This window comes from Erythrolamprus reginae, chromosome 1 (genome assembly GCF_031021105.1).
Source record: "Erythrolamprus reginae isolate rEryReg1 chromosome 1, rEryReg1.hap1, whole genome shotgun sequence".
In the NCBI taxonomy this organism is placed as follows: domain Eukaryota; kingdom Metazoa; phylum Chordata; class Lepidosauria; order Squamata; family Dipsadidae; genus Erythrolamprus; species Erythrolamprus reginae.
The window spans coordinates 348,975,254-348,998,700 of record NC_091950.1 but is presented as its reverse complement, the minus strand read 5'-3'; the positions used below and the strand labels follow the sequence as shown (position 1 = coordinate 348,998,700).

The window sequence follows — 23,447 nt, the reverse complement described above, 5'->3', positions numbered from 1 at the left end:
CAATCTAAGTCAAGAAGACCCCGTGGTAATGAGACATCTGATAGACTACATTAATTTCTCCATCAGATTGAAACACCAGGACTGACTGGAACAGAAACAAAATAAGATGAAAAGGAATTTATATCCTTTCACATCTTTTGCCTTGAAATGATATAATAGGAATGTAAGTTGGATAATTATTTTTCCTTTACATTATTGTTGAAATAAATATTCAATCCCCAGAAGATTGGATATTTTAGCTGATGAAGCAGATATTCTGTTTGGGAATACGTACAGGATAAATTTTGGTAGGACTGAATGAAAAAACCCCCCAGATTTATAATGCTCCTTTTGTTATAAAGTCAGTTTACAAAATTGATGGACGTTGGAATAGAAGGACCTTTCAACTTTGCAGGAATATCGTGGATTTAGATCAGGATCGGTAGCAATAAATTTAAAATAATTCACTAACAGCATTATTTTAGGTTGCTACAAGGCAGAACAGGAAGGGGGTGAATGTAACATCAGCTAGTTAGGTATCACAGCCACTAGCATTAATCTGGATCTTCTTAGTCTTCCTTTAACTTTCTAACCACTATAGTGCAATGACTCCGTGCTTAACGGCAAAATCATGGTACCATCTTCCTCTGCACATTTACTTTTAGAGGATATTGAACACCATTCTTTAGAGTAGAACTGGATGGAGGGGAAATTGAGATAATTGTTATTGCAGCTATATTATCTGTAACCCAGATCCATGTTGTGTTTTTCTCCTTGTAAACTCTTTCATTCTCCATGGTGTGTGGAATTATCATCCCGGATGGGTTGACTTCATCCAGTCAGATGAGGACTGAGCCTGTTCATCTGAATTTGAGAACTCCACCTTGCCTGGAATCTCCAGTTAATGATGAAGCCAATGAATACAGACTCGCCATGGTCTCCAGCTATAGTTCAGGTACCTGTTCAGAGTACTGGGTCTAAAACAGAGCTTTCGGGTACTCCACTGCATCCATCCATCCATGTAGATGCAGTTCCATTGAGCACTACAGGTTGAGTGCAGTTGGTCAGCCAGTTTTGAATCCATCTGGTGATGATTCTGTCTAACCCACATTTTTTTATTTTACCTAGTAGTAGGTTATGGTCTACTTTATCAAATGCCTTGCTGAAATCCAAGTAAATTATATCAAAATCAATTGGAGTTGTCTTATTTTATCAGTTTGGCAATCGGTCTTCCTTGCTCTTCTTAACCTCGCAGTGGCTTTAATACTACCACTCATGGTATACTTTTGGCCAACTTTTAGGGAGCTGGGGGTGAGTGTTAGAGTTCTGTGCTGGTTCACCTCCTTCATTTGAAGTTTGTTCCATTTGGTGTTGATAGGGAGTGAGAAGTACAGTTCTCAGCCCCTGCTTTGTGGGGTGCTATAGGGTGTAGTGCATTCTCTGCTCCTTTTAATATCTACATGCAACTGGGTGAGATGATCCATCACCATGGGATGAGGTATCACCAGAATGCTGATAATACTCAGTTATACATTTCTATTCTGGGTGAAGTGAATGATGCTGACAACATGGAGGTTGTGGATGATAGAAGACAACAGACTTCAAATGAACCCTGGAGTGGCTGTGGATAAGAGGCCCCTTTGTATCTGGAAATTTATTATCTTTGGTCTTGGATGGGGTTGCACTACTGGGGGTTCCCATAAACTCAAAATTCTTATTTGAAGAGCAAGTGATAGCCATAGCTAGGAGAGCCTTTGCTTAATTTTGTGTTATGCACCTATTAGAGTGATACCTCTATTTGCGAATTTAATTCGTTCCATGACCAGATTCTTAAGTAGAAAAGTTTGTAAGAAGAAGCAATTTTCCCCATAGGAATCAATATAAAAGCAAATAATGTGTGCAATTGGGGAAACCACAGGGAGGGTGGAGGACTTGTTTCCTCCCAGGAGATTCCTAGAGAGGCCCCACGGAGGCTTCTCCCTGCCTTTTCTGGTTACAATTTTGGAGACTCAGGTTTGTAAGTGGAAAATGGTTCTTGAGAAGAGGTAAAAAAATCTTGAACACCTGGTTCGTATCTAGAAAAGTTCGTAGGTAGAGGTACCACTGTATATCCTTTCCTTGATGGTGAGGCTCTTTATTCAGTCACTCATGCCCCGGTGGTTGCCTGTTTGAACTATTGCAATGTGCTCTACATGGGGCTACCCTTGAAAAGTGTCTGGAAACTTCAGTTGATACAAAATATGCAGGCAATCTTGGGTGCCCCCCAAAATGGAACATGTTACAATCTCTGCTGTATGAGTTGCATTTGGTGCCAATCTGCTTCTCCAAAGAAGCCACTGCTGGATCTTTCTTCTCTGACAATTGCCATACACGTTTAACTTCTCCAGCCATTCTGTTAACTCTATGCACAAACTTTTCCCCTCCTTTTTTTGTTCTCTTTCTCATTTCCAGTCAAGCTGGCCACATCATCCCCAGCATATGGAGGTGGGTATCAAGACTCTAGTTGTCAGGTGAGAAATAGAAAGACCACATGTGAAGTTCCAATTAAACTGATTTATTACTGTTTACACCTATGAAACAGAAATCTACTCAACTAATGGTTAGTACGATTTTGGCACTAGATAAGGGTTCGTGGCATTTAAGAGAGCTTGGACTTAGTCCATTTAGGACAACATAGAGATTCCAAAGTTGATTGTCAATTTTTTAAAACCTTTCTGGATTCAGAGAGGTGCGTGAATTGCCATTGTGTGACCTCTACTTCCAAAGGTCAATCTTGCTGGTTTCTCCGCATTTCGCCTCCTATTGCAGCTGAACATTTAAAGGGCACCTTGGCACCTCCTCTGGTGTAATTAGAAGTGCCAGCAAGCGGTCCCAGTGAGATAAACCCCTTCCTGAGCTAGAAAGCTTCATTATGTGTAGAACCATTATTGGAAGCCGAGGAAATGGTTTCTCTGCTGTCATCTCACTGCTTTGCTAAAACAGACCCAGGGAGGTGGAACCAAGTCCAACCTAATTAAAAGTAATTACTATTAATCCTCAGGAACTGTTAAGAGATTCTAGTTTCTTCTTCATTAATAGTCATCAGGTGACATACATACCCCGCTGGCAACTAAGCAGCGTGTAAAAAGGCTTGACTGCATAAATGCCAAGACAGATTGGTGCCTGTGATAGCTTTTAAACAGTGCCAGGACAAGCTTCATCAGTTTGATCCATACTTTTCTCTTCCCAAGATCCAATTTGGTATTAAGGGGCTTTTTTTAACCCTTGTTTTTTTATAACTATGCAGCTTCATTTTTTAAAACAAAGATAAATATAAATTCCTACAGGGTTTTAGAAACTGCCATTGATGACATTAACATTATTTTCTAGAAGGAATAGTTAAAGTTGCCTATACATTTCAATACATTAAAATGTTTTCTTAGAGGAGTTTAGAGGAGAGCAATCTGGCTAAAAATGATGTCTTTTCTATTTTCTTTCTTTCTAGGATTTCCCCCCCCAGAATTTTCATATTTTCCTCTTTTGTAGTTTTTTTAAAAATTGCATTGCATATCTTATTTACTGAAACTGCTCTATTCTCTTCTCTCAACAACAGAAATACCAAGAGAATTTAAAGCAGCAGCTCTTTTCACTTCTTAAGAAGAAACTGGGAATAATAAGTGCATGTGTATATGATGGGATTCAGATATGCAACTGCCACATTCTTGATGAATTTAACTAACCAACTTCTTTCATTGATATAAATTAAGTCTCAATAAGGCAGAGTTAAATGTGCATTTTGGATCCTTTCGGCAGACTGCATCATACAGTCCTGGCTTCTTCAATCAACTGACCTCTACATCAGGGGTCTCCAATCTTGGCAACTTTAATATTTGTGGAATTCAACTCCCAGAATTCTCCAGCCAGCAAACCAAAGCTGAAGAATTCTGGGAATTGAATTCCCCAAGTCTTAAAGTTGCCAAGGTTGGAGAGTCTGGCTCTCGAAGCGCTGATCCATAGTTCCCATCATCCTCAGCCAACATCAGGGATCAGGAAAAAAACATGGCAACCTATGCCAATTAAGTGTGCTGAATCCATATGTAAACATGGTGAAATCTAGAATGTGACAACTTACCCATAAGTTGATCACTTATGTGATACAACATTTAAGCATATTTCCCCAAAAAAGAACAGTCATGCCAACCCTGGATCTATCTTGTCCTTTCCATTCCAGTTGGAGAGGCTGGTGGTGGATTAATGTAGATTGTTTCTCATTTGTAACATGGATTGTTGGATGGGAAAGTGCCATGACACTGAGTCCTCGGAGAGGGGCAGCATATAAGTCCAATTAATTAATTAAATAAATATAAAATTCACTGTAAAATGTATATAAATATTAGCTTGAAGGACACGGAGTTAAAAAAAAAAGCTGGGAGACAGGTGAGTGATTCTGACACTCTCACTAGAAGAGATCACCAGCTCTCTATTGTAAGAAAGAATCAAACGAGAGATATCCCCGCATCCAACCCTCGAAATGTTGGTTCGATTTTGGGCGGTGATTGCCCTGTCCCTTTTCTACAGGGAAAAGGAGGCTCCTATCAGCTGAGAGATCAAATCCTGCCCTTCTGGACCGTAGCAACACTTTTTATTATCCTAGCAACTGGTTTGGTGCCCCTGCAACCCTGTGGGCTGGTGCAGCTAGAGGCATCTGGATCAGACTGCTCAGAGAGAAGAAGCTTTGCGATTTGGCGGCCCTTGACGAATGTTCGGTTGTAAGAAATATTTGAAATTTAGGTCACCACCTATGAAAGGGAAATAGAGGCATATGACTGAATAGGGTGCTATAGGCAGCCAGAAGAAATTGTAAACGTTTTTATTACTGTTAAGAATTGTGGTTGCTGTCTTTAGACCATAAGCAAATAGGCATCACAGACACATTATTTTAGCACAGACACAAGACCAAAACTTTGCTGCCAGTGGCTATGCACCCACCCTTGAATTTATTGAATTAACACATTAGGAATTCTTACTCCCCCCCATAACCTAACCATATACCTCACACCACATTTTAAGCTGAGGTATGGCTGGCTGTTTTGTGGTTCAGTGTCTCATAGCAACATTATCACCAGAAGTTTGGATGACAATCACCAACTTCTGAAATAGTATGCGCTCACAATTATTAGAGGTTGAGGCACCTTCTTAGAAGCAAGCATTCATTTGAAGCTCAGTTCATTTGACTTTTTAATATGGAGGGATAATTAGAAGTATAAATAGCTAGTTTCCCCCAAAATAGTACATGTCCCCATAAAAAGGCCAACTAGCCTTTTCAGCACATGCGCTGAAATAAACCCCCCTCAAAATAAACTCTTCCACCTACTTAAATGCATGCACAGCCAGTCCCTGCCATTTACACTGGTTGCTGTTCTCTCCCTTTCTTACTGTCCTTTCCCCAGTCTCCCTCCGTTTTCTGTCTCTCTCTCTCTTCCTCCCCCTCCCTTTCTTTCCTTCCCTATTTTCTATCTGTTTCTTCCTCTCCCTTTCTTTTTCCTTTCCTCAGTCTCTCTGTTTTCTGTTTCTATCTCTTCCTCTCGCTTTTTTCTTTCTTTCTTTCCCCTCACTGTTTTGTTTCTCTCTCTTCTTCCCTCTCCCTTCCTTTCCTTCCGTTTTCTGTTTGTTTCTCTTTCTCTTCCTCCCTCTCCCTTTTTTATTTTCCTTTTTTCTGTTTCTCTCTCTCTTCCTCTCCTTTTCTTTCTGTCCTCAGTCTCCCTGTTTTCTGTTTCTATCTCTTCCTCTCTCTCTTTCTTTCCTTCCCTCTCTCCCTCTCTGTTTTCTGTTTCTCTCTCTTCCCCTCCCTTTCTTAGTCATTTCTCCGTTGTCTGTTTCTCCCTATCTCTTCCACTCCCTTTCTTTGTCCTTTCCCCAGTCTCCCTCTATGTTCTGTTTCTCTCTCTTCCTCTTCCTTCCTTTCCTTTCCCTCCCTCCATTTTCTGTTTCTCTCTCTCTTCCTCTCCGCCAGACTAGGACAGGTAAGACGCGCGTCTCGCGGCCCCAACCGCTGCCCCACCGCGAGCCGCGCGCCCTACCTGACACTCGCGCCCAGGGCAGCCCGTTGTAAAAAAGGAAACGTCTCGCGAGTTCGAGAAGTTTGAACTCGCGAGACGTTTTCTTTTACCAACGGGTTGCCCTGGACACGCAACGCCTCAGGGACGCGACTGGGCTGCACGGGTCAGGTATGAGGCTCGCCTCGCTGCCCGCCCCGGTATCCCCAAATTGCGCCCCACCGCGAGACGCGCGTCCTGCTCCACCAGGCCGTGGCGGCGAGTCAGCCACTCGGGCGGCGCCAAGGACAGGGAGGGGAGGCGGCAGCGATGGGACACCCGGTCTCACACTCGCCGCCTACTGCACTCCCAAAATAATAAGGCCGGCTAATATCCTACTAAAGAATTACTTTTACTTTGGTGCCTTTTGGGGGAGGGCGTATGTGCATTTAGCGCTGGAATTGTGGTTGAAACATCAGGAAGCCCCTAACTAGATCCTTACTCTTCCCCTCTGAGTCTACTCTCCCTCAACCTAATTGAATGATGCTGACCGTTAGCTGTCACAAAACATAAACTTACCACTTATATGACTTGTATTTGTTTTGTATGACACATACTAATACTACTATATATATAATATGTATAATATGTATAATAATAATAATAATAATAACAACAACAACAACAACAACAACAACAATTTATTAGATTTGTATGCCGCCCTCTTGTAAGGCTCGGAGTGGCTTACAATAGTGTGTATATATATATATATTTATATAAAAACTGGAATAACAGGATTACTACTTTTTCCACACTTTGGCAGGACCATAGTCAGTAATGGACAGTCAAAATTTTTACTGACATACTATGGGTGTGCCTTATTTTGTTATTCATGTGACTGGATAGGAGTGGCTTTCCGGCCATGTGACTAGGTGGGAGTGGCTTGAACTATCATCATAGTTCAAGTGAACTGTTAAGTCCTCGACTTACAACTTCACCAGTGTCGCTCTCTGGGGTGACAATTTGCTTCACATTTTCCCGCGCTCTCCTTCCTGTGTCACTCCCTGCTTCAGGCTGGGTAGGTAGGCAAACGGGTGCCAATCAGCTGTTGAGAAAAGATGGGGGAGGAAATGGGCCCCCTGCAATTCCTGCCGATGCTGGTCTCTCTGCCGCTTTCCGAGGAGGAGGACGATGATGGGAGGGTGGGATGGTCAGCTGGAGCTGAGCACACAGCTTCATTTATGTTGTGAGCTGCCCCGAGTCCTCCGAGAGGGGCAGCATACAAATCCAATAAATAAATAAATAAATTTCCACTGGTGGAACTGTGTTCCACCTCGTCCTGCCTGCTGCCCACCCCGACCATAGTCTATGTGCAGTGTGGAAGTCAGTATATAATTTACTGTCTATTTATGAATGTAGATGAATTTGAACCAAAGAAAAGTGTAAAAGTATTTACTTCCCTATTAAAAGGATATAGAAACAAAGAAATAGAATTCCAGTGATAATATATAATTGCCACATTCTGAACTTCTGTGAATTACTTCAGCGTCATAAATGATTCACCACAAAACTGGCATATTTCAGTTCCCTCAATATTTGATCATACAATTGGTTCAAGCAACACAACGTTGTTCTGTTACATTTATGATCACACTGAATATTTTCTCAGGATAGAACGAGACACATGTGAATTCTAAAAACAAAGATACGTTTTAGAACTCTGTGGCCCTAAATTTCAATAGTTCTTATTATTTTACTGTCTATTCAAATCATTGGTTCTCTGGAAATTTTTAGTTAATTTTTGACACTTGGCTATATTTTCTTTTAAAATTTAGTGTCACTACAGCAGGCCCACAAATTGTGAAATGATATTTTTAATATTGATCATCACATAAATGCACAATATTTATTTAACAGGATAGTCTAGTAAGCTCCTTTACAAATTCTGCTTTTTGTCAGAACTGTATGTCCCTTGTGTACTATCCACACAGTAGCAGTTCAAATTTCCTGCTTTCCTATCTTTCAAACTCTGACACAAACTCAGTGTGGCAGTAGTGCAGGAAAAAGCCCATACTTGCCTTTACCATGTCATCTTCCTGACAAGGACAAGATGCTCTCTTGCTGAACACTGTTATATTTTTATGACAATTGACTTTCTTCTTGGCCATTCAAATCTATGTTGAAGAGCAAAAAAAGAAAAAAAAATCCTGCCAGTGGAAGATACATTTAATTAAGGAAGTTCTTCAGTACCTGACTCAGAATGCCAGACTGGAGGATGTCACAAACAGAAAGCATGAAAACTTGTGTTTTTTTCATGAAATGTGCATGCTTTACTTTCTTTTGACTGGGTTTATTCAGCAGGAACATCAGTGAACATTAAGATACCTTCAGAGTCAGACCAAATTGTTTCAGATCATTGAAACAGGTGAATTTATCCATTTTATTTGTAGAATTTTAATCTAATTTTAAAATCCATTTATCCATATTTGTTTGCTTTTTTAACTGAGTCCAAGCAAATCAGCAGTGCAATATTATATTGTTGTTGTTATTATTGTTATAGTCCTTTTGAGTTATCTTGACTCCTGGATTTTACATAGACAGGTTCATGTGGGGGGTTTTGGCAATGTTTTCAGAATAGCTCACCAATATCTTCTTAGGGATGAGAGAATGAGATTATTTCCAAATTCTAAGTCATCCAATGGCCTTTGTAGGGAAGGGGGAGAATAAAACCCAGGTGTCCCTACTCTTAATCCAGCATCTTTAACCACTACACCAGACTTACTCAAATAGCTGGATATTATACTATTTGGATTCCATATTGATTTTTTAAATTATTGGTTCCCAGTTCTCACAGCTCTGCCCTCCACCCCCAATCTCAGAGATTTCTGGAACTTGTAATCCAATAATATTGCGTGTAGAAGGTTGTGACAATATTAGACAAGTGCGTGTGCAGCATCTGAGCTTGATGAATGTTATTGAAATAGTTTTGTATTACAACAGTGATGTTACCTAGTCTTGGTAAACCAAATATCTGCAAGCACACAACCAAGCTCAGAGGACACAAAGGACTCCACAATTGCAGCTCTGTTTCAATTCATTTGTAACCAGTCCATGATAATAGCAAGTTATTTGGTGAAATATTAGAGACATTTGTTTCCCACTGATAAGGTTCTGTTGGAATTTTGCAAGAAATACTTCTATTTGTCACGGAAAGGTGGCAATAGGTGTTGTGGAGGAGAAAGAGGTTATAAAATCAGAGAATAAATAAGAATTTATAATTACAGCATATGTTTCAAATTGCATACAGTGAGATATGAAATACTCTGTGTGTGTGTGTGTACTGTATGTATAAAAGTAGCTCAGACTGAAATGACTGGAGGTTACTTTAAAATTCAGAGGAAATAATTGAATCAGAAATTTAAAATGACACCTTAATTAGTATGATGGATGATATCCTGGGGTTCTGAAAGAGCTGCCAGATGTTATCAGAACAATTGTACCAAATCTTTTTTTTAAATCCTGGAGCACCAGGGAACTACCAGAGGATTGGAAAAGAGCTGAAGTGGGTCCCATCTTCAAAAAGAGAGGGAAAAAAACCCAGACTGAGGAAACTACAGACCAATCAGCCTAATATCAATACCTGGGGAAATACTGGAAAAAATAATTTGAAAAACCAGATCTGCGAACTTTTAGAAACAAGCATTTGCTTCAGATAGAGAGCAAGCTGAAGAACTCTCAAAGGTGCTCTTTCAAGAAGCAACTGGACTTCCTGGTCCAGAAAATCCATTTGCCTCTTGAAAAAGTATCTTTGGGACAACCGTGATCTGGATGACTAAGAATCTCCATAGACATTAAGCTGGAGAAACTGATTTCAGAAATGTTGATTGCAGTCTTTGAAAATCTTGGAGAAGGTGTAGGGGACTGGAACAGAGCAAACATAGTCATAGTATGAAATAAAGGGAAATTACCTACCGATTGCCTGCTCTTGAGTAAGTATTAGAACAGATGGTTGCATGAAATGTTTATACTATTTAGAAAAGAATATTTGACTTTACCAGGGTCAGCATAAGGATGTCTAAAAGAGGTCTTTTTATGACAGAGTAATTAACATATGAAGGATATATTAAAGGGTATATTAAAATGATCTCTGTGAAATATTTGACAAAATCTCATCATATTCTTGTTGACATGGTGAATAAATATAACATAGAAATAACTACATCTTAATACGTTTACAACTGGTTGAACAACTGCATCTATAGGGTGTTAATAAATGGTTCTGCACTAATCTGGAGAAAAGTATAGAGTAGAATCTCATAAAGCTCTATATTTGGCTCTTGCAGTTTGCTATCTTTACAAGAAACCTACAGAATGAAATGGAAGGGGTGCTTTTTTAATCTGGATGATGCCAGGCAAAGGGGATTGGTTAATATGATGAATTATTCAAAAAGGTTAGGGGAAAAATACATGGGAGAAAATGTTTTAGAATTTCTGGTGAACTAACAGCTGGACATCAGCAAGCAGAATGATGTAGCAGCTAAAAATGGCAGTAAAACTGGCTGAGGCTATATTAATAGAAGCATTCTGTCCTGTTTTGTGTGCAGATTGTTCAAATCATTTGCATTTTCAGATATCAGAGAAGTGTCACCTGCATAGTACAGGTGGTTGATGTTTTGATACCACATTTCTCTTCCAACTTCCTTCAATGTAGTACAGTGTTTTTCAACCAGTGTGCCGCGAAGCTCAGGTGTGCCGCGAAGCTCAGCTTCCGAGATTGGAAGCTGAGCTTCATTCTTCCCACCTCCTTTTTCGCGCCTTTGGGGCCCAGTGGGAGAGCGCTGGCAGCAGCGATATCAGACAGTAGCCGGGGCGGCGGCTGGAAGCGGGAGCTCCAGGTCAGAGGCACCGGCAGCGCCCCGCCCAGCTGGAGATTCCTTGGCGGCACCAGGTAGTAGCCGGCAATGTAGCACCCTTTTCCAGGGCTGTGCAAGGAGCTGAGCGTTGGAGTTTGGGGTGGGGAGCAACAAAAGTGCTGCCGCGGCTGCCCCCACCCCTCAGTGCCTCCGGCCCCCTCGCACCCCTGGCTTCTCACCACTGACGCCCGCCCGATCTGCCCCTTTCTCCAGCTCCTCCCGCAGCGGTGGCTGCAACGGCGGCGAGCGCTCGGAGAAAACTTTCTTGCAGCGGAGATCGGTGAAGGTTCTTTGGAATGCCCACCCGGAACATTTAAAATAAGAAAAAGCTTTGCCGGCCTCCGCAGAGAAGAAAGGAAGAGAGAGAACAAGAGAGAGAAAGAAAGGAAGAGAGAGAAAGAGAGAGAGAGAAAGAAAGAGAGACAGAATGAGATTTTTTTTTTAACTTGAGGATTTAGCAGTTACCCAGTGTAACCAGCAATTACAGGTTATCCTTGACTTATGACCACAATAGTCATAAGTCTATTTTGACTTTTGGTTCTTTTTTGTAAATATTTATTCAGTGGGTAGTAACTATAGAACGTTTCTGTCTATCCAGTTTGCACAGAACTTTCTTCCATTTTAATTAGGGGACAGAGAAAGATTACAGCAGCACAGCAAGATGCAGGAAAATGTACCAGTACCCGCAGAGGTCAGTCCAGTCCCTCCTCCAAGTTATGTAACAATAAAAAATCCGGCAGCTAATCCCCGACGAATGCGACGTCTTATTGCTGAAGATCCTGAATGGAATCTGGCTATAGTTCCACAGCTCACAGAGCTCTGCATTCAGCACATAATTAACAATTTTGAAAGTAAGTCGCACAGCTTTCCTATATAAATTTGGTTGCGGAAGAAGTATCATTTAACACAACTTGGAAATATCTGTTATTTTATTTTATTTTATTTATTTATTTATTTTGTCCAATACATAACGTAGGTTTCAGAGGATATAAATATAGTGCAATATGTAAATGGAAGATTAGAAGAAAGATATAGGAATAATATGGAGGAAATACTAGAGTTCATAAACATATACATGTAGTTAGTAGAAATATAAGAGAAATATTAGGACAGGACGGAAGGCATGGTGGTGCGCTAAGGCTAACCATGGATAGTCTAAGGGTAAAATTTTGGGGGTTAGGGAATGACACTACAGAGTTTGGTAATGAGTTCCATGCTTCAACAACTCGATTACTAAAGTTGTATTTTTTATAGTCAAGTTTGCAGTGGTTAATATTAAGTTTGAATCTGTTGTGTGCTCTTGTGTTGTTGGGATTGAAGCTGAAGTAGTAGTTGATAGGGAGGACGTTGTAGCATATCATCTTGTGGGCAATGCTTAGGTCATGTTTAAGGCATTGTAGTTCTAAGCTTTCAAGACCTAGGATTGTGAGTCTAGTCTCATAGGGTATTCTGTTTCGAGTGGAGGAGTGAAGCGCTCTTCTGGTGAAGTATCTTTGGACATTTTCAAAGGTGTTAATGTCTGAGATGCGGTATGGGTTTCAAGCAGATGATTATTGAGGAAATTGAGGAAAAAGGAAATTAGATGGGATGACTTTTTAAAATCTGTTGTACCACAGACCAAATCCTTGCTAACTTTGCTAGTCAACTAATTTAATTCATAATTTTACCTAATTTGAATAATTGCCACCTCTGCTTTAATGTGGTATATAAACAGTGATGCCTTGCTACCAGAACGGTAAGGTGCTAGGTTCTGGTAGCGTTTTTTGGGATGCGTGCACAGCTGCGCACCCCTGATGTGCAGTCCTGCACCCCGTGTGAGACTTGGCTTCTGCGCATGTGCAGCAAATGAAATCTCATGTGAAGATGCGTGAGTGAGTTTTTGGCAATTTTTACTGATTTTTTGTTTCTGCGCATGAGCGGAAGCAAAAATATCGGCAAAAATCACCAAAATCCTGCTTACACATACGCCCTCCTGCGAGATTTCGCTTGCTGCGCATGCACAGAAGCCAAATCTCGTGCCAGTGGGCATGTGCGCACCCGCGACAGCCTTGGAGAGCGCTCCGGTAGCACGGAAGATGGCAGGCCTTTGCTGTATATAAACCCTAAAGTTTTGTGAAGACAACTAAATATGTGAAATCATGTTCTCATCATGCTCATCAAACTGGGAAGATTTTTTTGATGGAAGACATAGTAAAACAGCCCACTCTAAGCCTACTCTAAGTGACATGTAGATAAATCGATGAAAAGCTCTCTATAATCCCTTGAAATTTCTTTCCAACCAGACAATCCTATCTTGGAAAGGCTGCTTCCTGAACACCAAAAGAAAGTGCTAGAAAAAGTTTCCACAGATCTACCCCTTAAGGTGACTGCAAATTTGATCAGCGATGAAGGCTACTGGAAACGATGCTGTACTGGAAGATGGACAGTTTGTGATGTATCCGCCTATGGAAACAGTTGGAAACGGATGTTTTTTGAACGCCACTTGGAAAACATTTTGAAGTTTTATATTCCGGATACTACTAATCCCAATGAAGTTTTTGACCTCATTCCACTCTGCAAGGAATACGTGAAAAAGCTAGAGATCGACCAGTTCCTTCCGCCAATGAAGCTAGATCAAAAGAAGGAAGATGAAGATGTCTCTGATACTGAAAGTGATGCTGGAATAGATGAACCTTCTATGGACCATTTTGATTTGAGCCTGCTTGTTCCTGCACTCCTTCATCTTGAGGAGCTGCATCTTTCATATGGTGTTAAAGACTGTGGCATGAATTTTGAGTGGAATCTTTTCGAATTCACTTTTCGAGATTGTTGCTCCCTGGCCAATGCTATTAAGAAATGCCAAACTCTAAAAGTAATTTTTCTAATGCAGTATCATAGTCTTATGTAACCTTAAGTATAAAATGAGAATGCCTCAAAATCGTAAACTAGCTGGAATCATGGTCTGGCATAGTTCTAAATCCACAGTAGCTAAATTTAAACATGCCTGGGATAAACATATATCCATCCTAAGATAAAATACAAGAAATAGTGTAAGGGCAATCTAGATGGACCATGAGGTCTTTTTCTGCCGTCAATCTTCTATGTTTCTAGGTTTCTTCCATGGTAAGATGCTGGGCTTGTTGGCTGGAAAGCCACCAGCCCAGGTTTGAGACCTGAGCATCGTGTGTTGGGGTGAGTTCCAGACCTCGCCCCAGTTCCTGCCAACCTAGCAATTTGAAACCATGTAAATGCGAATACATAAATAGGTGTCACTTTGGTGGAAAGGTGATAGTGCTCCGTGATGTCATGCTGGTCACATGACTACAGTATCATCTTTAGACAGCACTGATTAGATCAGCGAAGGTGAACCTTTTCCCCCTCAGGTGCCGAAAGAGCATGGGCGCACGCTATTGTGCATGCGAGAATGCCCACACCCATAATTCAATGCCTGAGGAGGATGAAAACAGCTTCCCTGTGCCACTGGAGGCTCTCTGGAGGCCGGAAACGGCCTGTTTCCTAACTTCTGGTGGGCCCAGTAGGCTCGTGTTTCGCCCTCTCCAGGCTCCAAAGGCTTCTCTGGAGCTGCAGGAGGGTAAAAACACCCTCCCCCACCCCCCCGGAGGCTCTCTGGAAGCCCAAAATGCCCTCCCAGAGCCTCTGTGCAAGCCAAAAATCAGGTGACTGGCACACACATGCAAGTTGGGCAACAGCTTACATGCCAGCAGATTTGGCTCCCTGTGGCACCTATGCCATAGGCTTGCCATCACTGGACTAGATGGTCTATGAAATGGAGATGAGCACTACCCTCTATAGTCAGCAATGACTAGTGGAATAAAATCTACAGGGACTCCTTTTGCCTTTAAGATAAAATCTTAGGATTGCTAAAATTGCCTCAGAGTTACAGTGCTGACATAGGGCAATATCTACTGTTTACTTTATCTGTGTTATCATTAATCTTTCCAAATAAAATCTAGATTAAATGGCAGAAAAGGAACTTTTAAACTTTTCTTCCATTAGAAGGCCACCTCAATCCAATTTATGGAGTAATATACTTTTTAAAAAAACCCCCGCAAAAACTGAAACACTGGTCTTAAACATTTCGTCTAAGGCTTGGCTCTAAGTAGAATTTTTTTAAGTTGCTTTCCCCCACAAATACTGTACCTATTTATACTAAAGACATCTACATTAGAAGAAAATAAGAGGCGTGGATAGGTAAAGGCAAAACTGATGTTTTTGTAAGTAAAGCTTGCATTTCTACATCCCCAAACTATCATAAGCAGTTATAGACACTACATTTTGACAACCCAAAATAATTGTATTTTTTCTAAACATTAAAAGTTTGCTCAGATAGTCAGTATCGCTTTAATCGCAGCTTTGTTTAGAAGTAACGGGAAAAAATCAATAGAAATTAACTGAAGAAATGCAGGCAAAGGAAATTACATAACTGCCTACATGCTAGGAACATTCAAGTAATATGCGAATGCCAATAGTTTTAAGTATCTAAGGCACAATCACATTTTCTTTTTTATTGGTTATTTAAATGCCAAGATAAACCCTGTTGTTCTGATATTGCTGGACAATGGATAATGTGATTTCCCTCTAACAGGGAGCCAAGTTGGATAGACTCAATCAGATTCAAAACTTTGTATGATTGAAATCCTCGTTTTCCGGCGCAAAGCCCACCCACTAAACCACAATTCTTTAAAATGTATTCCACAGTTTCTCACCAGATATGCCACTTCAGAAATAAGCATATCACTGAGAGTTAGAGGTGGAATCCATTCCTTTCTCCTCCAAATCCCTCTCTTTTCACATGTTTACTTGACTTAGTCCTCAACTGTTCCAAAAATATTACGTTTTGCCCTTAGCCATCAAGCACCCTGCCTACCCTTGTTTTAGATGTCTTGAGTAGGAAAAAAGTATCTTATTGGAAATATGTTAACATCTTTATAAATTCTTGTGACCTTATTGTGTTTTTGCAGGTATTCAAGCTGACCCGGAGCAAAGTGGATGACGATAAAACCAGGATTCTGATCCTACACCTATTAGACCACCCTTCATTGATAGAATTAAATTTATCCCACAATTTGATTTCAGACAGAGGAGCACGAGCTATTGGCAAGCTAATTAACCGCAGTAACCTGGTAACACTTAACATCTGTGATAATAGGATTCGAGCTCAAGGAGCCCAGGCTATAGCTCACGCACTGTCCAAGAATCCTACTTTGATGTCCCTTAATTTCCGCCTCAACTGCATTGAGGATGAAGGAGGCCAAGCCATTTGCCATGCTCTTCTGCTTAACAGCACACTAACAACTCTTCATTTGGGTGGCAATGAATTATCAGAGCCAACAGCCACCCTTTTCTCTCAAGTCTTGGCTCAGAACACTGTTTTGTCTCGTATCAACCTCTCCTGCAATCACATTGGACTAGTAGGTACCCTTTCTGAAATGGGCATATATGTTTCTTACACAGTTCTTAGATATTTTTTTTTGAAGCATTGTATTACAATCTTGTCAGGAAATTAGATCTGGAGGATAAAACCGGGGCATAATATTGGTTGGGAAGGAAATTGGTCTGGCCTAGATGTTCAGGAGAATTCCCAGACATAAAAGGCATTACAGAGACAGGTTCTTAGCAGAGAGCAGTTGACTTTTCTTCCGGTAGGAAACAAGGCCAATAGATAAAACTTTACCTTCTTCTCTTCAATCTTTGGCTGTCTTAAAAAAAAATGCAGGATTTTTATGCAACATCTGCCAGTTGGAAACCCTGACAAAAAAGAATAGGTAATGATGATTTAGTGGCAAGGACCTCTAAAACAGGGGTCCCCAACTCCTGGTCCGTGGACTGGCATTGGTCCATGGCACGCCAGAAACCAGGCTGCACAAACAAGCGAAGCTCCATCTATGGGATGCGGGCAGGATGCCAAACCACCATCTCTCTGGTCCGTGGTAAAACCTCTTTCCATGCAGTGCTGGGTTGTAAAATATTTTGCCACCAGTTTTTATTTATTTATTTATTAGATTTGTATGCCGCCCCTCTCCGTAGACTCAGGGCGGCTAACAACAATAATAAAACAACATATAACAAATTTAATATTTAAAATAACTAAAAACCCTTATTAAAAACCAAACATGCACACAAATATACCATACACAAATTGTATAGGCCTGGGGGAAAGAAATATCTCAATTCCTCCATGCCTGACGACAGAGGTGGGTTTTAAGGAGCTTACAAAAGGCAAGGAGGGTGGGGGCAATTCTGATCTCTGTGGGGAGCTGGTTCCAGAGGGTCAGGGCCGCCACAGAGAAAGCTCTTCCCCTGGGTCCCACCAAATGACATTATTTGGTTGATGGGACCTGGAGAAGGCCAACTCTGTGGGACCTAACCGGTCGCTAGGATTTGTGCGGCAGAAGGTGGTCTCAGAGATATTCTGGCCCGATGCCGTTTGCACACATGCTCATGATGTTTCTGCGCATGTGCAGAAACACCCCGAGTGGGTGGGCAGAGTCTCTCACCATTGGTGCTACCAGTTCTAAGAACCAATCCAAACTGGGAACAACCCATTGCTGGTTCCACAGAACCAGTCTGTGGTGTCTAAAAGTTTGGGGGCCGCTGCAATAAAACATCCCTTTCTACATTAGACAGTTATTTAGCAAGGTGCCTCAGGCCCAAAGCAGGCAGCAAAGCAGAAAATGTCTCCGTGCCTGAAGTCACTTTCTATATTGCTTCTGTAGAAAGCGGAGCAGATAGCTGGACAACCAGCAATGTGAGCAGGCGACAAGTGACCCGTTGTTACTATTCTCATTTGAGCAGGGATGGGTTCCTCCTGGTTTGGATTGGTTTTCCCGAACTGGTAATGGCCTATTGGTGACATCATAATGACTTCACCAAACCAGGTCAGTCAGTGCTGGTCTGTGGACACCACCATCTTTTTGAATTTTTTCTTTTTTATTTCCTTCTGCGCAAGCGCAGAAGCTGGGTTTCCAGTACTGTGCATATGGTTGCCATCTTGTTTTTGGCTTTTATAAAAAAAATAATTGGGTTTTTTCTGCACTGCGCATGTGTGTGTGTGTGTGCGTGCCAATGTGGTCTGGGAGACAGTGAGGTAAGTTGGAACCCACCCCTGCATTTGAGGACTATATTTGAGGATTCTGGAGAACTATTTGACAACTGTGTGACACAACAAGGAGTCTTTTTGATCTGAAGTTGGCTTTTGTTTTTAGAAAATAGTCCATTCAACTTGCAATTGTATCTGCAAATTATAATACAGTAATACCTCATGATACGAACTTAATTGGTGCAAGGAGGAGGTTCGTAAGACGAAAGGTTCGTAAGATGAAACATTGTTTCCCATAGGAAACAATGTAAAGTCAATTAATCCGTGCAACCAAAAAACCCCCCGCAAAAAAACGGCTTTCGGCGACCCCCGAACCCGGGTTCGGGGTTCAGGGGGGTGCTGGCAAGCCCCCCAGGCCGGCTGCGACCTTTTAAAACACCCGTGCCGCTTCCCAGCTGTCTCCTGAAGCCGAACGCTAAAGCCGAACTTCCGCGTTCGGCTTCGGGAGACAGCTGGGAAGCGGCGCGGGTGTTTTAAAAGGTCGCAGCCGGCCTGGGGGGGCTTCCCAGCAACCTCCCGAACCGAACCCGGGGTTCAGCAAAATTTTGCCTCTTCTTACGAACTTTGTTCGAGTAACGGACCGGCGTTCGGGAGGCTTCTGGGAAGCCCCGCCGCCCGGCTGTCACCTTTTAAAACAGCCCCGCGGCTTCCCAGCAGTCTCCAAACGCCGGTTCGTAACTCAAAAAAAGTTCCTAAGAAAAGGCAAAATTTTTCTGAACCCCGGGTTCGTATCACGAGTTGTTCGTAAGACGACGGGTTCGTATCTTGAGGTACCACTGTACTATAATACAATATATTCTATCCAGATGCAGTCAAATATCTTTATCATCCTGTGGCAGATTAAATGTTGGCCTAGAGAGCACATTTGGTGTAATAATGAAGGCAGGCTGGAAACCAGGTGACCTGGTTCTACTCTCAACCTGGGCACAATGCCAATAGGGTGACTTGGGGCTGGTCACCTCTCAGTCCTAGGAAAGAGGCAATGGCAAATGACTTCCAAAGAACCTTTCCAAGAAAACTGCAAGGACTTTTCCAAGGAGTTTCTGGAAACCAGACATGATAAGAAAAAAGTGTTGACCTGGAAAGTTCCAGGCTTGTAGGCTAAGCTTATAGTACAGCAGAACTTACCTTTGCTGCAGGAATCAAATTACTGAACAAATCAGTCTGATTTACTTCTTTAAATACATACTTTTGCAATTCAGCATTAGACACAATTTTACTTAGATTAAAAGATGTAACTTCATTACTTCCATAATATTTTCATTTCATTGTAACAATTAGTTGCATGTACTTTCCAAGTTTGGCTCTTCATTTTGTTGCTTGCCTTGGATTTCAGACATTGCTTGATTCTCCTCCCTGTTTTGGCAGTCAAACTAATTAGATCAGTGGCCTCCAACTTTTTAGGCCTCAAGGACTGGTTCCATGGGGAGAGGTTTTTCCACGGACCGGAGAGGGTGTGGTTTCACAAGCTGCCTGCATCCCACAGGTGCAGCTTCGCTTGCTTGCACAGCCCAGTTGATAGCATGCCACGGACCGGTGTTGGCCCATGGACTGTGGGTTAGGGACCCCTGATTTAGACTCAGCATGCACACACATTTATTATAACAATATAATTTCAGAATACAACTAAAATATCAGTAAATACCTTCTTTATGGCTTTGCAGTTGTAAGTTTTCCAGAAATGGCAATACACCTTTTGAGAGCCGATAAGATTTAATGTAAAAACTACAAATATAAATACAAATTAGAAATGTAGTCTCAATTTTCAGATGACTATTACATGCAGTATGTATAATCATTATCTAACTTTGTGATTGATGGCTTTATTTTAAAAGCACAGAATTAAGAACAGTAATAGAATTCAGAACAGGGAATTGATCAAGACATGTCAACTCTTGTCGAAGGATCACCGGCTTGATTTCATTCATCAATTTCAATAATATTCCTGATTATTTTATCACTGCTTTTAAAACCTAGCTAGTAGCACACGTGTCATGGTATCATTTGGTAATTCTCATTATGTCAATATTGTTTTTAATGGGCCTGCATAGGTGCATTAGAATTGAAGGAGTTAATGGATTTTTTACTTTTTTCTTGCATGTCAAAGCTTTGAAGAATTGCCTACCATATCCACCTAGTATTTTCTAAGTAAATCCTTTATTATCTCCTGACAACATAATGAAGCAATGGGAATATCTAGCTGTTGTTGCATCTTTACAGCTGAGATCATAATCCATAATCCATTATGTGAACAGTTATCTTGTAAGTTGCAGTAGGTTGGCAAAAGGACAGCATCATGAACACAGATTTGGGATCACGGTAACTCAGAATTTAAAAAATAAAAACCAAACTACCTTTGTTCTTAAGCTTAAAAACGATTCATTGCAGCTAAGCCTGCCTTGAGAAATATTCTAGGCTGCTGTGATTCCTCACACAACAACCAACCACAGAGAAAGGGCATACTGTAATTTCAGTCTAGGTTTTGAGAAAGAATTTGAGTGCCTTAAAAGTTCAGATAAACATTTTTTCCCCTGACATGACAAATCAGGAAAAGAGTTCAGTTATAGAAACATCTTAGAGGCATTAGGTGAAAATGAGTTACAGATTGGGTGAAAGTATGTGCAAATTTTACAACATCTCAAAGGGAATTTCAAGATAAATGCTCTTTGGGCTACTTTTGTACATTTTAAAAGGCTATTTGGTCTTCATAATTCTCTTTATTGGTTTCAGGATGGAGGGAAGCAATTGCTGGAAGGCATGTCTGATAACAAGACAGTAGTGGAATTTGATCTCAGGCTGGCAGAAGTGGGACAGGAGAGTGAATATCTTATTAATCAGACTATAAAGGCCAATCAGGAATTAGCCCGTCTCAAAAACCTGCACCAATCCACTACATAACACGGATTGCAAACTTCTGACAAAAAACATCCTGTGTAGTATAGTTTTGATGTTGCCTGTACACTTATGTTTGTTTAAGAATTTGTTTTTAAGAAATTGTAATCAAAGCTATTTCTTCTCAGATTATGATTGAATGGATGTAACTGCATATTCTCTTTGGTGAAGTTTCTGCACAATTCTTGGATTTCTTGCACATTTCAGACTTGGGCCGATTAGATCTTAGCCCTTGGCCAATGATTGATTGTATGATTGCTGTACAAATGGGTGTGATTGATTTTTAATATAATTAGGGGTTTTTAGATAGCTATGTAATTTTAATTTAATTGGATTAATTTTATTGTAATTTACTGTTTTTATATGCTGTAAAGCCTAAATTAATAAATAAATAAATTCATGCTCCTGGATAATTAAGCTTGTAACTAAGCCCAAACATGTAAATACCAAATAGTATTTTTTGGTCATAAGATACTCCGGACTATAAGACGGACATTAGCTTTAGATGAGGAAAACAAGAAAAAAAGTCTGTCTTTGTCTCCCAGCATCCATCTGGTATTGAGTCCCACTGGGACTGGACAGCATAGAAGTTGAATAAATTAAATTATTCATCTGGCTAATGTCCTTGCAACAAACTGCAAACAGCCTGGACAGCTTCAGCATGTTATTGCAGCTCCAGCATGTAGCTTGTCATGGCTCCATTCTGTTGTGCCCTTCATCAGTCAGCTGAGCGACAGCTGGATCCCAGCCTCCCATAGCTCCACCAATAGTTGCGGCCTCCTCTGTGTCTACTGCCTCCCCTGGGAATGCTGGAGCCTTTGCTGCTGAACAGCTGATTGGCAGTTGGATAGGCCTCCCAGAATACTGCCAATCAGCTGTTTAGGTGGTAGGGATTGCCGCTGCTGCCTATTACCACCGATGTCAATGATGACTGGCGACAGCAATCAGCAGCAGCAATTGGCAGCGGTGATAGGTGGCACCAATCCCTGCTGCCTAGAACAGGTGATCAGCAATATTTCAGGAGGCATTTCCAACCACCAATCAGCTGCACCAGCCCCCTCCCCTGCTGTAAGGCGCACAGACAGACTTTCTTTGCTGATGGAAGGAGAGTTCATCTTATACAGTAACTATATACTGCATCCCTGTTTAGATTTGCTTCTTTGTTTTTTTCATTCCTCTATTATTGTTAATTTTGGGGTTAATTTTAAATGGTAAATTAAAGCACACAGTGAATATTATTTATAATTTAACTATTCATTTTAAATGGCTTGCCTTGCCATTTTGGAAACCAAACACACTGAATATGTAACTACTGTTGGTAAATAATAAGGAAAAATTCTAGGTCAAATTTTTCTTATCATTTATCAAATTTTATTTTAAAAATTGTTAGATTTGATAGAACTTAATTGTTTTCCTTCATTTACTTCCTATCACCCTCTTACTTATTTCTCTTCTCTAATATTTATTCCAAGTATTTTCTACTAAATGAGGATATGATAAACTAAGCAGTAAAACATTAAAAAAAATAAGTGAAAAGATTCAGTTTCTCCTAGGCCCATGATGGCAAAACTATGGCATGTGGGCCACAAGTGACACGTGAGCCATATCTGACGGCATGCGAAGCGTTGCCCTATGTCAGCTCCAGTGCGCATGTGTTTTGGCTACCTGATTTTCAGCCTTGGGAAAGACCCTTCCCACCCTCTGGAGTGCAAAAAACGGCCCAATGGGCAAACCAGAAGTCTGTTTTTCCAAACTTCTAGTTTGCCCATTGGGCATTTTTTTTTTTTGCACTTGGGAGGCTTCAGGGAAACCTGAGGGTGAAAAATGGTCCACCAGGGGAGCACATGTGTGGATATGCAGACATGTGCAATGTGGCACATGTGGGGGATTTGTGTGCTGGCACACGTGCAGTAACACACATGTGCACTCCTATTTTTGGCATGCAAGGAGAAAAAGGTTCACCACAATTATTCTAGGCTTTATTTTAAAGCATCTTACCTTCTAAGAAATTGATAGGACAAGGCTCGGTCCAAGTGCTTTTCTGTTTTTAGTCTGATTTCTTTTAATGTAACTTTTATTTAAATACGTAAGAAATACTATACACAAAACAACACAAAATCATTTTTTTTAAATTTGACAAAAATGTAGCATATCCTAAAAACAGTTCTAATTATATTGACATTCTATTGTAGCTATTGATTTAGTCATATACAGTACACCAGTTTTAAAAAGATACAATTCTTAAGTCATATACATCATCTTATATCTTTATACTTAACTGTAGATTCTATTCTATTTTCTGTCTTAATAAATGTCAGCAAGGAAAATTTCAATTTGAGCCCACAATAAACTGCTTAATGTGAGAATTAGAAATTGCAAGATCAGAAGCGAAGGGCCTAAATCTATATAGGGTCTATATAAATGCACTACATGGCCCTCGGCCAATTATTCTGGCACACAAGTAAGAAGAGGTGTAAGATCTGAATTGTGACTACTAGATGTGACATTATTGGTATGAGTCATGGAGTCAGTTTACTCAATAGTAATAGC

General features: G+C 40.8%; 1 protein-coding gene across 4 annotated transcripts; it reads left to right on the top strand.

The window, feature by feature from the left end:
* The first annotated feature begins 5,364 nt into the window (after nt 1–5,364).
* Nucleotides 5,365–21,307, top strand: TCTE1 (t-complex-associated-testis-expressed 1). Of its 4 annotated transcripts, none has more exons than XM_070734236.1 (6): nt 5,365–6,185; nt 8,352–8,418; nt 11,536–11,757; nt 13,189–13,757; nt 15,868–16,317; nt 20,736–21,307. In XM_070734236.1, the coding sequence occupies exons 3-6, from the start codon at nt 11,568–11,570 to the stop codon at nt 20,901–20,903; spliced, it is 1,377 nt and encodes a 458-aa protein (XP_070590337.1). In that variant the 5' UTR covers nt 5,365–6,185; nt 8,352–8,418; nt 11,536–11,567; the 3' UTR covers nt 20,904–21,307. The 4 variants fall into 4 exon arrangements, with proteins under 4 accessions (XP_070590337.1, XP_070590340.1, XP_070590339.1 ...); XM_070734238.1 differs by having other exon boundaries at nt 6,155–6,185; nt 8,355–8,418; XM_070734239.1 differs by lacking the exon at nt 8,352–8,418 and having other exon boundaries at nt 6,126–6,185.
* Nucleotides 21,308–23,447: the final 2,140 nt, after the last annotated feature.

What these genes read in the sequence shown, in the direction of transcription:
- TCTE1 (XM_070734236.1), top strand. Translation starts at nt 11,568, where the DNA reads ATGCAGGAAAATGTACCAGTACCCGCAGAGGTCAGTCCAGTCCCTCCT. An exon ending in AGAAATGCCAAACTCTAAAA is followed by an intron (nt 13,758 to 15,867) that starts GTAATTTTTCTA and finishes GTGTTTTTGCAG; the next exon opens with GTATTCAAGCTGACCCGGAG. An exon ending in CCTGCAATCACATTGGACTA is followed by an intron (nt 16,318 to 20,735) that starts GTAGGTACCCTT and finishes TATTGGTTTCAG; the next exon opens with GATGGAGGGAAGCAATTGCT.